The sequence below is a fragment of the Stegostoma tigrinum genome, chromosome 18, assembly GCF_030684315.1.
Source record: "Stegostoma tigrinum isolate sSteTig4 chromosome 18, sSteTig4.hap1, whole genome shotgun sequence".
NCBI classification, from domain to species: domain Eukaryota; kingdom Metazoa; phylum Chordata; class Chondrichthyes; order Orectolobiformes; family Stegostomatidae; genus Stegostoma; species Stegostoma tigrinum.
The window spans coordinates 63,300,121-63,312,485 of NC_081371.1; the positions used below are offsets into that span (position 1 = coordinate 63,300,121).

At 42.1% G+C, this 12,365-nt stretch overlaps 1 protein-coding gene across 4 annotated transcripts in view; it reads left to right on the forward strand.

Annotated features, from left to right (window-relative positions):
• nap1l1 (nucleosome assembly protein 1-like 1) overlaps positions 1–12,365 on the forward strand; it is a 133,608-nt gene that overhangs the window by 8,222 nt on the left and 113,021 nt on the right. For all 4 annotated transcript variants that reach the window (XM_059652614.1, XM_059652617.1, XM_059652616.1 and 1 more), the window contains exon 2: positions 9,823–9,857. In XM_059652614.1, coding sequence (XP_059508597.1) covers positions 9,841–9,857 — 17 coding nt within the window. In that variant the 5' untranslated portion in view covers positions 9,823–9,840. The remainder of the gene's footprint in view (positions 1–9,822; positions 9,858–12,365) is intronic.

The window sequence follows — 12,365 nt, forward strand, 5'->3', positions numbered from 1 at the left end:
CAGCCCTCGATGTTATGCTGACCTGTGAACTAATCTAAGCCCCTCCCCCTACGCTATCCCATCATTATCCGTATGCTTATCCAAGGACTGTTTAAATGTCCCTAATGTGGCTGAGGTAGCTACATTGGCAGGCTGGGCATTCCATGCCCTTACCACTCTGAGTAAAGAACCTGCCTCTGACATCTGTCTTAAATCTATCACCCCTCAATTTGCAGCTGTACCTCCTCGAACAAGCCAACATCATCATCCTAGGAAAAAGGACTCTCACTGCCCACCCTATCTAATCCTCTGATCATCTTGTATGTCTCTATTAAATCCCCTTTTAGTCACCTTCTCTCCAATGAGAACAGACCCAAGTCCCTCAGCCTTTCCTCATAAGAGCTTTGCTCCAGACAAGGCAACATCCTGGTAAATCTCCTCTGCATCTTTTCCACATCCTTCCTGTAATGGGGCGACCAGAACTAGAAGCAATATTTCAAGTGAGGCCGCACGAGCGTTTTGTACAGTTGCAGCATGACATCACGGCTCTGGAACTCAATCCCTCTACCAATAAAACCTAACCTTCCTATAATGGGGCGACCAGAACTATAAGCAATATTGCAAGTGAGGCTGCACTAGTGTTTTTTGTAGTTGCAGCATGACATCGTGGCACCAGAACTCAGTCCCTCTACCAATAAAACCTAACACACCATACGCCTTCTTAACAGCATTATCAACCTAGGTGGCAACTCTCAGGGATCTATGTACATGGACACCAAGAACCCTCTGCACATCCACACTACCAAGTAGAACAAATTATCATGTGTGATTTAGTAGCCATTATGGAGACATGGTTGCAGATGGTCATGACTGGGAATTAAATATCCAAGGGTACCAGACTACTCTGAAGGTCAGACAGGAGGTAGGGGGGTGGGGGGGGGTGCGGTGGTGTTGCTCTGATATTCAAGGATGACATCGGGCAGTAGCGAGAGATGGTATAGGTTCTGTGGAGATTTAAGATTGTATCTGTTTGGGTGGAAACTAAAAATTCAAAGAACAGTCTTTGATAAGTGTAGTCTCTAGGCTGCCAAATAATAACATCACGTTGGTCTGAGCAATAAACAAAGAAATGACTAATGCCCATAAGTGTTATGGCAGTACCATACGGGATTTTAATCTACATCGATTGGTTGAACCAGGACAGTCAAGGCAGCCTTGAAGAGCCCGTTGAATGTATCCACAATAGTTTTCTTGAACAGTTTGTAATGGAATCGACCAGGGAGCGAGCTATCTCAGATCTGTTCCTGTGTAATGAGAAAGGAATAATTAATGATCGTATAACTAGGGATTGTCTTGGAAGGAGCGAACACAGTATGGTTGAATTTAGAATGCTGATGGAAAATGAGAAGATAAAATTCAATGCCAGGGTCCTGTGCTAAAACAAAGGAGACTACAATAGGATAAGGGAGATTCTGAGGAAGGGTCATCAAACCTGAAATGTTAAGTCTGTTTTTTCTTTCATGGATGCTGCTAGGTCTGCTGAGCTTTTCCAGCAACTTTGTTTTTGTTGAGGATGAGGGAGGAATTACCTAAAATAGATGGGAAGCAAAGATTTTATGCTGGTACAGTGGAGGACTTTCAAAGGAATTTTTCAAAGTGCTTGGCAAAAGTATGTACCAGTAAAGAGGAAGGCCTGTAGAAAAAGGGGCATTAAGGGAGGTTATCAAATTGAAAGATGAGGTATAAGAAGTAGCAAAGACCAGTGGGGAAACTAGAAGATATAGAAAACTTTAAACTCACATCCAGAACCTCAACCTGAGCTACAAATCTTCTCAAAACTCGCTAAACTTTAAAGGTCAACAGCCACAAAAGTAGATATGAAGAAGAATAAGATTGAGGGTAAACTAGTTCAGAATAGAAAGATGTAGAAAAAGTTTCTGTCTTTATTTAAAATGAAGAAGTGGCTAAGGTAAATGTTCTTGTCTTTAATGGACCAGAAGTGAGATTTAATAATGAGAAATAAGGCAATAGCCAAGGCATTGAACAGGAATTATGTTGACCTTCACTGTGGGAGACATGAGTATCTTGCCAGTAAATGATGACAAGGAATCTAAGGTCGGTGAGGATGTCGAAATGATCATTAACACGAAAGAGGTCGTGTTGAGCAAGCTCATGGTGCTAAAGGTAGACAAGTCTCCTGGCCTGATGGAACGCATCCCAGTGTACTAAAAGAGGTAGTGGGAGAAATAGCAAATGTGCTCATGGTAATTTTCCAAAATTTGCTGGACTCTGGGGCAGGTCCAGCAGATTGGAAAACAGCATATATGATGCCACTCTTTAAAAAAGGAGGTCGACAAAAGGGGAGTTATAGCTGGTTCACCTGCCGCCTTTGGGAAAATACTTGAATCTGTCATCAAGATAGAAATTGCAAGACATCTGGATAGAAATTGTCCCATTGGGCAGATGCAGCAGGGATTCATGAAGGGCAGTAGATAGTGGAAACCCAGTGGATGTGGTGTATCTAGATTTCCAAAAGGCATTTGACAAGATGCTGCACAAAAGGCGGCTGTATAAGATAACAGTGCATGGCATTATTGGCAATGTATTAGCATGGTTAGAGGATTGGTTAACTAACAGGAAGCAAAGAGTGGGGGTAAATGAGAGCTTTTCTGGTTGGTGATCAGTGACTAGTGGTGTGCCTCAGGGATCAGTATTGGGACTGCAACTGTTTACAATTTACAAAGATGATTTGGAGTTGGGGATCACCTATAGTGTCTCAAAGTTTGCAGATAACACTTAAGATGAGTGGTAGCACTAAGTGTGCAGAGGGCTCTGAAAGTTTTCAGAGGGATATTATCAGTTTAAGTGAGTGTGCAAAAATTTGACAGATGGAGTACAATGTTGATAAATGTGAAGTCATCCAAAATTCTAATTTTGGTCAGAATAACAATAACGAGGACTGCTTTTTGCATGGTCAAAAAATTGCAGCACGCTGCCGTGCAGAGGAACCTGCGTGTCCTCGTGCAAGAATCACAGGAGGTTGGTTTGTAGGTGCAGCAGGTAATTAAGAAGGGAAATGGAATTTTGCCCTTCATTGCTAGAGGGATTGAATTTTAAAAAAGGGAAGTTGTGTTACAGCTGTATTCGGTGCTGGTAAGACCGCACCAGGAGTACTATGTACAGTTTTGTTCTCCTTACTTGAGAGAGGATGAACTGACACTGGAGGGTGTGCAGAGGAGATTCACTAGGTTGATTCTGGAGTTGAGGGTTGATTTATGAGGAGAGACTGAGTAGATTGGGATTATATTCATTGGAATTCAGAAGGATGAGAGGGGATCTTTTAGAAACATAGAAAATTATGAAAGGAATAGATAGGAGAGAAGCAGGAAGGGTGTTTCCACTGGTGGGTGAAACTAGAACAAGAGGGCATAGCCTCAAAATTAGGGGGAGCAGATCCTGAATTGAGGAAGAACATCCTCACATGAAGAGTTGTGAATCTGTGGAATCCCCTCCCCAGTGAAGTAGTTGTTTTCCTCATTGCTTTTAAAGCTAAGGTAATTTTTTGAATGATAATGGAATTGAGGGTTATGGTGAGAGGTGGGTAAGTTGAACTGAGGCCTTGAAAATATCAGCCATGATCTTACTAAATGGTGGAGGAGTCTTGAAGGGCCAGATGACCACCACCTATTCCTGCTGGTCCTTATGCTCTTAAGCATGCCAGACCACTCAACCTCCTAAGGAGTGTTTTCTGTTTCTAATACTTGAGCCGAAGCACAAGCAAACTGTAACATTGAAGACTAATCTCTTATGCCATAAAGCTGATTATGAAAAGCCATGTCTTAACAAATTCTTTTAAGGAAGGAAATCTGCCATAACTACCTGGTCTGACTTCTGATTTGTGGCAATATACTTGACTCTGGCTTCCCTCTCACATGGCCTACTAGAAATACTTTTGAGGAAGGGCAACGTATACAGTCCTTGCCAGTGATTTTTCACCTCCTGTGGAAGAGTTTAAAAAATTCGGGTACATTCTGTTTGAAATCAGTTAACCAAAAATAAATTGGAGTTGTGTCTGAGATGTTAATGACAAGGTCTGTTGCACTTTACTTGTTTTGTAAAGATCTGACTGATTTGCACTTGAGATTGTGTGAACCCCTTACGACTCCAGGGCTCCACAAACATCATTTTGCAAAAGCAAATTACTGCAGATGTTGGAAATAAAAGTATGAAAATACCAGGCCAGGCAAGCGTCCCAAGACCCCTCTGTGTTCCTGTGAGCATTCTCATGTCCCATTCATTGAATACTCCCTTGTCTTATGATGCAGTTTGGAAAGTGTAACCTCTTGTTCATGAGGGTTAAACTCCATCTGTCACTGATTAGCCCATCTGGTCAATTTGCTTATCGCCCATTTAACTTCAGACTTCCCTGCCACCATGCCTGCAAGCACATGGACAGTTATACCAGCCATTTACCAACTTCATTACCTAATATTAATTCCAGAACCACTTCTCTCTCATGGCCTTGGAGGAAGCAAGTTCAGTTGAAGCATTCAAGAAGGTATTGGTTGATTTTTTTTTTAATAACCATTCCCTGTACACAGGGAGAAGGGAAGAAAAGACTGGAGATGTGCACAATGTACAAAGAACCAGTCCAGGCACAAAGAGCCAAATGGGGGCAACTTCCATGCTCTGACAGTTTTGTGATTACCACTAATCTTTGCCACACAGTATCTAATTGAAAGAAATATCATACAGTCCTTAACTTACAAATGATTTAGTACCTGACATAGGATCTCTCATTCAGAATGCGAAATTCTGCATGTTACAGCCACTGTTCGCTGTGGAATCTTGTGCTTTGACATCATTTATTAAACCTGCCTTGTTGCACGTTACCACATAGAAACAAAATGTAGGAGTCGACCATCTGGCTTTTTGAGCCTGCTCCGCCATTCTGTATGATCATGGCTGATCAACCAACTCTGTGCAGGCAGACTGAACACAAAGCAGGACAATATAAAAAGGCCATTCTAAGCGAAGGAAATGCTTGGATGTCTGATCCTGAAAATTACACCCCTGCTTTGTGTTGGATGCTGTAAGTGTGTTCTACAGCTCATAGACAGGCCCTTTGGCACAAACTGGTCCTTGCTGACCAAAATATCCATCCACATGCGGATCACCCTCTGGCTTTTTTAAAAGAAAAAGTTGCCTGTCAGGCTCTGATGTATTCTTACCCCTCTTATTGTCTTGATGCCAAGGGCTGTCACTTGCCTCTTCTCTGAAATTTGACTGTTTTGTTTGAGTCAAGGCTGCAGAAGTCAGGAGCTGAGTGGCCCTTGGCAGAACCAAAACTGGGAGTTAGTTCTGATGAAGTGTCACCAGACTCAAAATGTTAACTCTTTCTTCCTGCGCACTGCCGGACGTTATTGTTTCAAGCACCTAGCATTTGCATTTCTTTGTTTATTCTGAGTCAGTGAGCAAGTGACTGCTGAGCAGATGCTGCTTGATGGTTCTGTTGATGGTACCTTCCATCACTTCATTAATCAAGAGTAGTAATTGGCTCAGTTGGACTTGCCCTGCTTGTTGTGTACGGGACTTAGGGCAGTTTTTCGCATTGTTAGGGGGATACCAGTGTTGTAGCTATAATGAAACAATTTGGCTAGAGGTGTGGTACGTTCTGGAGCACAGTGTAATTGCTGGAATACTGTTAAAGCCTATATTCTTTGCTGTATCCAATGCCTGCAACCATATCTCAATGTCATCAGTCCAGTGACAGGACCATATACTACTGTATCCCCGTGTGGTACATAGGTCATTTGGATTTTCCTGGGTTTGTTGTTCATCTACGCGTAACCTTGTTTTGTACCAACACTTGGCTTCTCCAAAGGACAAGTTGTACTGGACTTGATGTTAACTCAGTTTCCTTCTCCAGCACTTGCTCTGGCGCTTAGTTTTTATGCCCAGTTTCTAAACTCTGGGTACTGACCAAATTTGTTGTATGTGAGAAACATTGTGGAGCTGGGTGAAGGTGTTTTAATGCCCTGGGAAATGAAAGCAGGGTGAAGCCAATAAGTACAAGAATCTGAGATAGCAATGTGTAGAGCTGGATGAACACAGCAGGCCAAGCAGCATCATAGGAACAGGAAAGCTGATGCCTCAAGCCTAGACCCCTCCTCAGGAAAAATATTTTTTTCTACACCTTGTTGTCTCAGAGTCTCCAGCATCTGCAGTTCCTACTATCTCAGCACAAGAATCTGTTCTGCTACTGGGGCTGTAAATTTGCTCTGAGCTTCCAAGCAAGCAGAGAATTATTGAAGTATTGGTACAAATTGTGTCCAGCACAGGTTATCGGGGAATGAAAGTAATAAGATAGTTCAAAAGCGATATTAGCGAGAAAGAGAGGTTTCTATTTGCATAGAGTTTTGCCAACCACTTGGTTTTTCAAAACAATTTACATCCTGTGGAATTATGTAAAATCATGAGTCAAATCCAGATAACCCCAGGTCCTGGTTATTGAAGTCCAGCCATTTCTGCTTAAGAATATGAAATTCAACAGAGTGATGTCCATAAATCAGCTAATGTTCCAAACTGAGAACTATCAATTAGCCGAATTCTTGTAGATGTTTTGAATGAGCTTGTTCAGGCATGTTTTGACCAGCTTTTGGAGAAGGAAGAAGCCAGGCCTTCTGGTCTGCACCATTGCACCATAAGAACCCCTTACTGAAGTATCAGCTTCGAAGCCTGGAGTGGGACTTGAGCACAGGATCTTGTGCTATCTACTGAGCCACATTTGGCTGGCTTGCAATTTGCAAACTTGCTATAACTGTGCCGACAAGTTGGGGCAGATTTTGGGCAATGCTAGAGCACAGAGTCTCTGGGCAAATCATCATTTGTCTTCATGATGACCTTCTACAAGGATATTTGGACTCTAAGAAGTGGGAGAAGCCACCTTGGAATTTGTCAACGTTCTGAAGCAAAAGTTGCTGACCCTGGAACAGTTCAACTAACAGGCATTCTCCAGCAAGGAAGAGGCTAAACATCGCTATCTATCCTGAAATTCCACAAGCATGGAAACTCTGAACAGAAATAGGTCCATTTGGCCTTTCAGATCTGCTCTGATATTCGATATAGCAATCGTAGCAGATCCTCTATCTGTGTTATGCTCTCTTTCTGCCCATATCCTTTGCCGTTGATGTCTTGAAGTTCTACTGGCTCATGGTTCATCTCAGCACAAGCAAAAAAGGGAGTCATCCCAGTAAAGAGGCTTGGTCTTAAGTTCACCTGCAGTGATGGATGGCTGGACTGATTTAGAGATGAGGCATGCATAGTAAATGATGAGATTGTAACATTTATCCTGGGAAGTTATGCCACAAGAGACATCTTGACCTGAGTGAAACTTAATAATTGTACTTTCTTTTAAAAACCAGATTGTACTTTAGTGCATCTTGCTCATCTTTTCAGCATTATACATTTCATCTTTAAATCTATCACTGCTGTGGTCTGCGTCAACATGAATAACAGCAAGAAGCTGACATTCCTGTGATGAGAAAGACAAAGAAGCCAACCAAAGCTTGATTGCATTGAGTGCCAGGAAACTTCTCACATGTAATGAGCCTTATGAAACAGCCCAGATGACCCCTCTATTTTTGAGGTATGGGTTAGGCAAGTGGACAGAATATATCGATGTGAGCTGAGGGAGATTGTCATCGTATTGATGAGTGCCCTGCCTATTTGTGCATTGCTTTCCTCATGCATTACATTGTTCTTTGCTTTGATATTGTGCCCAAGCTCCAGCCAATACATAAGATAATGGTTAGGGACCTGTGAACTCCTTGTCCAAGCATCTAATCTGTCTGCTTATTGAGGTCACTGATAAGCAGGAGTACAACCCAGCTGTGAATAGTTAGTCATGTTCATGATGTAGTTGTGGATGATGGTGACAAGTGCAACTGTGATAGCTCAAGACACAAAAAGCGAGGTGGTGTACACTGAGAGGAAACAACCAACTAGCCAGGAGCTCTTCACTCTTCTGCAGAAGATCAGCCTAAGAATTCCAGTACAAAAACAGTGGAAACTTGCTTCAGGATGGATGACACTGTGTACTGTACAATTGAACTGATGGGAGGCATTCGTTGATACGGTATTCCTTCAACCAAGGAGCGCAATGAGTCTGAATGCCCACCTGCGTCCCTAGCTGAAGATGCAAAGGCTGTAGAGATGCTCTGGGATTTTGCACTTTCCTATGAAAACATAAGAGCGCAGCATTGCATTGATGATGAGCTTGCCTATCACAGTAACCGTGATGGCATGCTAAGCAAGTGTTTTATTTTCCTGACCTAATTCCCAACATTTTCAGTGCTTTTTATGATAATGGTTGGGCCATTTTATACTTTGGATTTAAAATAGGCATTTCTCTCATTTGCAGTTCTACATTTGGGACTCTGGCACAATTGTAGGCACATTGGTTTGCATAATAACCTACTTGGCTAGTGTGAAGCTCTGTATCATGCTAAATTGTGGGTGGGTCTCCTCTGATTTACTTTGCTGCAATTTGTCTGTTTGTAATGTAGTCACTTTGGCTGCTGCATTACCTGTATTAATTTACACTCTCTGCAAACTCCCACAAATAGCAAGGTGATAATGCACAGATAATCTATTTTGTGATGTCGATAGGGTGGTAAATAGATCAGCTCGCCTGCTCCCCTTCAAAATAGTACATCCTCTGTGCCCAGCTGCCCAGGAATTTGGGGCCTTTGATTTAACATCTCATCTGACGATGGCATCTCTATCAGTACAGTGCTCCTACAGTAGTGCATTGGCGTGTTGGTCTTGCTTTTTATGTTTGCCCTGAAGTATGATACAGAGGCAAGACTGCCACCAACTGAGCCATGGCTGTTGCTGGAATAGACTGTGCCAAGCAGTTCGTTACAGATGTCAAATCACTTCCATTTATTGAAAAACTGGAGTCTTTTGTGTGCCGTTCTTCCATTTTTGTTGACTGTTCTGCTGCCTGTTCACTTTAAAATACCTCAGTTTTGTAATGTCTGCTTGTGAAGAAAGATCATAGGCATGGCAGGTGTTTGGATTGTACAGGCTGTTTATAGTTACGACTATATTCAAACAATTTTAATCAGGCATCATGTAGGAATTTTTGGCATTTTCAAGGTTGACTTAACAGTTTGAATTTAGCAGTTTAAATGCTTAAGGTGTTTCTGTGTACTAGGATTATGTTTTAAAAGAATGTTGCAGTGCCCTCCAGTTGAGGGAAATATTAATGCAGTAGTTAGATTTTGGCTAACTGATAAATGCCTTCCTGCCTGCTCACGCTCGCCAATTCTGTGTCCTGCTTGCACTGGTTTATTTATAGCTTTTGTATTGTATATCAATCTTGTTTTGTAACATAAAAACCGAAAGAACTGTGGATGCTGTAAATCACAAACAAAAACAAAGTTGCTGGAAAAGCTCAGCAGGCCTGGCAGGATCTGTGAAGGAAGAAAGGGTTCAGTTACTTTTCCTCAGAACTTAACTGGACCGAAACATTACTCTTTATTTTCCTTCACAGATGCTGCTAGACCTGCTGAGCTTTCCCAGCAACTTTGTTTTTATTTGGAACACGCATGACTTCATGCTGTAGCTATGTAAAACTAGAAAGATATCCTCTCATGCAGCACTAAAGGCATTTAATGTGTGTTAAATATTCTAGATTGTGATTCTGAAGATGTCTGTTGCAGGTGCCCTGACTTGTGGTTAAGCTGTAGTCAGGACTTTGGAGCATAAAGGAAAACGTAGCAGAAAATGTACTTCTGATTTTTTAAAAAACTACATTAAACATTCGTTTTTTTTCAGGTATATCTCATACTCAAGATGGCAGACATTAACAAGTGAGTACTTAACAACTGGATACACTTGCTAATCAGTAATTTGTAGTTTTCAGTGTCTTATGGAAGTGATTAGACATTTTTATGATTTGGTTGTTTGGTTCTCAAAGTTGGTGCTCCTTTCTCGACTGTGTTGGGGCGGAAAATTTGATATTTACAAGAATAAATTAACATTTGAAACCTGCTTTGGCCAGAATAATGTTATTACTTGGTTCTCTTGAATCATGCATGGTCCAGGATTTAACAGCAAAAGCTTTCAAGAATGTGACCAATTTGGAAAAGTAGATGAAGAAAAGCTTCTTCTGTTAGCTGCTGATGCAACATCTAGGGCATGAATGATTTTCTTGTGCAATAATGCACTGGAATGCTCAGTTTGAGTCTTTTGGAAATGGAGAAAATCAATTTTAGCAGGACATCTGATAGGTACTTGTGGGAAATAATGGCATAGCCAGAGGACAGAGTGAGGAAATAGGCAGACTGGGTTGCTGTACAGAACATTCGGATGGATTCTTGAATATTAAATGACTTTTGTGTGTGAGACTCTCTCTCCCTAAGGGTTTTAAAAAATTGTTTATTGATTAAATTTGTCCAGTAGATTTTACGAAGATTCCACTCTCTCTTTGAAATTTTTATTAATGACTTGGATGAGGGGATTGAAGGATGGGTCAGCAAGTTTGCAGACGACACGAAGGTCGGAGGTGTCGTTGACAGTATAGAGGGCTGTTGTAGGCTGCAGCGGACATTGACAGGATGCAGAGATGGGCTGAGAGGTGGCAGATGGAGTTCAACCTGGATAAATGCGAGGTGATGCATTTTAGAAGGTCGAATTTGAAAGCTGAGCACAGGATTAAGGATAGGATTCTTGGCAGTGTGGAGGAACAGAGGGATCTTGGTGTGCAGATACATAGATCCCTTAAAATGGCCACCCAAGTGGACAGGGTTGTTAAGAAAGCGTATGGTGTTTTGGCTTTCATTAACAGGGGGATTGAGTTTGAGTCGTGAGATCTTGTTGCAGCTCTATAAAACTTTGGTTAGACCGCACTTGGAATATTGCGTCCAGTTCTGGTCGCCGTATTATAGGAAAGATGTGGATGCTTTGGAGAGGGTTCAGAGGAGGTTTACCAGGATGCTGCCTGGACTGGATGGCTTATCTTATGAAGAGTGGTTGACTGAGCTTGGTCTCTTTTCATTGGAGAAAAGGAGGAGGAGAGGGGGACCTAATTGAGGTATACAAGATAATGAGAGGCATAGATAGAGTTGATAGCCAGAGACTATTTCCCAGGGCAGAAATGGCTAGCACGAGGGGTCATAGTTTTAAGCTGGTTGGAGGAAAGTATAGAGGGGATGTCAGAGGTGGGTTCTTTACACAGAGAGTTGAGAGCATGGAATGCGTTGCCAGCAGCAGTTGTGGAAGCAAGGTCATTGGGGTCATTCAAGAGACTGCTGGACGTGCATATGGTCACAGAAATTTGAGGGTGCATACATGGATCAATGGTCGGCACAACATTGTGGGCTGAAGGGCCAGTTCTGTGCTGTGCTGTTCTATGTTCTAAATATGTTGTTGTATTAGAGATTGTATAATAGACATACTATTCTTTTTGAACTTGGTGGACTTCTTTTTCTGAATTGAATAATTTCTTTTGTGGCTAAAACAAAAACCTGAAACGGTGTGATGAGAGGTTAGGGTTTACGTTAGATCCAAAGAAGGGATATGCAAATTGGCCAAAAGGTGCCGCATACTTGAGGATTGGGAGCAGTTTTTGTTTCAGTAAAGGAAAACACTGGCTGTTTTTTTAAGAGTGGAAATAGAGTGCAAGATTAAGCATGCCAGTGGAAGCTTATGCAAACAATTTGCATGTGAAGGGGAAACCATTCGCAAAAACAAAGGTAGATCTCTTTTGGTCAGAAACAGAAAAAGTTTATAATGGGGAATAGACACTTGGTAGATAATATAACAAGGTGTAGACCTGAAGGAACACAGCAGGCCAAGCAGCATCAGAGGAGCAGGAAGGCTGACGTTTTGGGCCTAGATCTTTCCTTCATCAAGGAGGAAACTAACAATCCAAAAATGTTGGGGAACGCTGGGTCTAACGGAGGGAGGAATTGAAGAAAATCCAGTATTTGTTAGGTGTATACCACTGGGCAAGAGTTATAGCTGGCTGAAAGGCAATTATGATGAGATTAGGCAAGATTTAGGGAGCATAGGATGGGGAAGGAAACTGCAGGGGATGGGCACATTAGAAATGTGGAGCCTATTCAAGGAAAAGCTCCTGTCTGACCTAGATAAGTATGTACCTGTCGGGCAGGGAGGAAGCTGTAGAGCGCGGGAGCCATGGTTAACGAAGGAAGTGGAATCTCTGGTCAAGAGGAAGAAGAAGGCTTATGTTAGGATGAGATGTGAAGGCTCAGTTAGGGCACTTGAGGGCTACAAGGTAGCCAGGAAAGACCTAAAGAGAGAGCTCAGAAGAGCCAGGAGGAGACATGAGAAGTTGTTGGCGGATAGGATCAGGG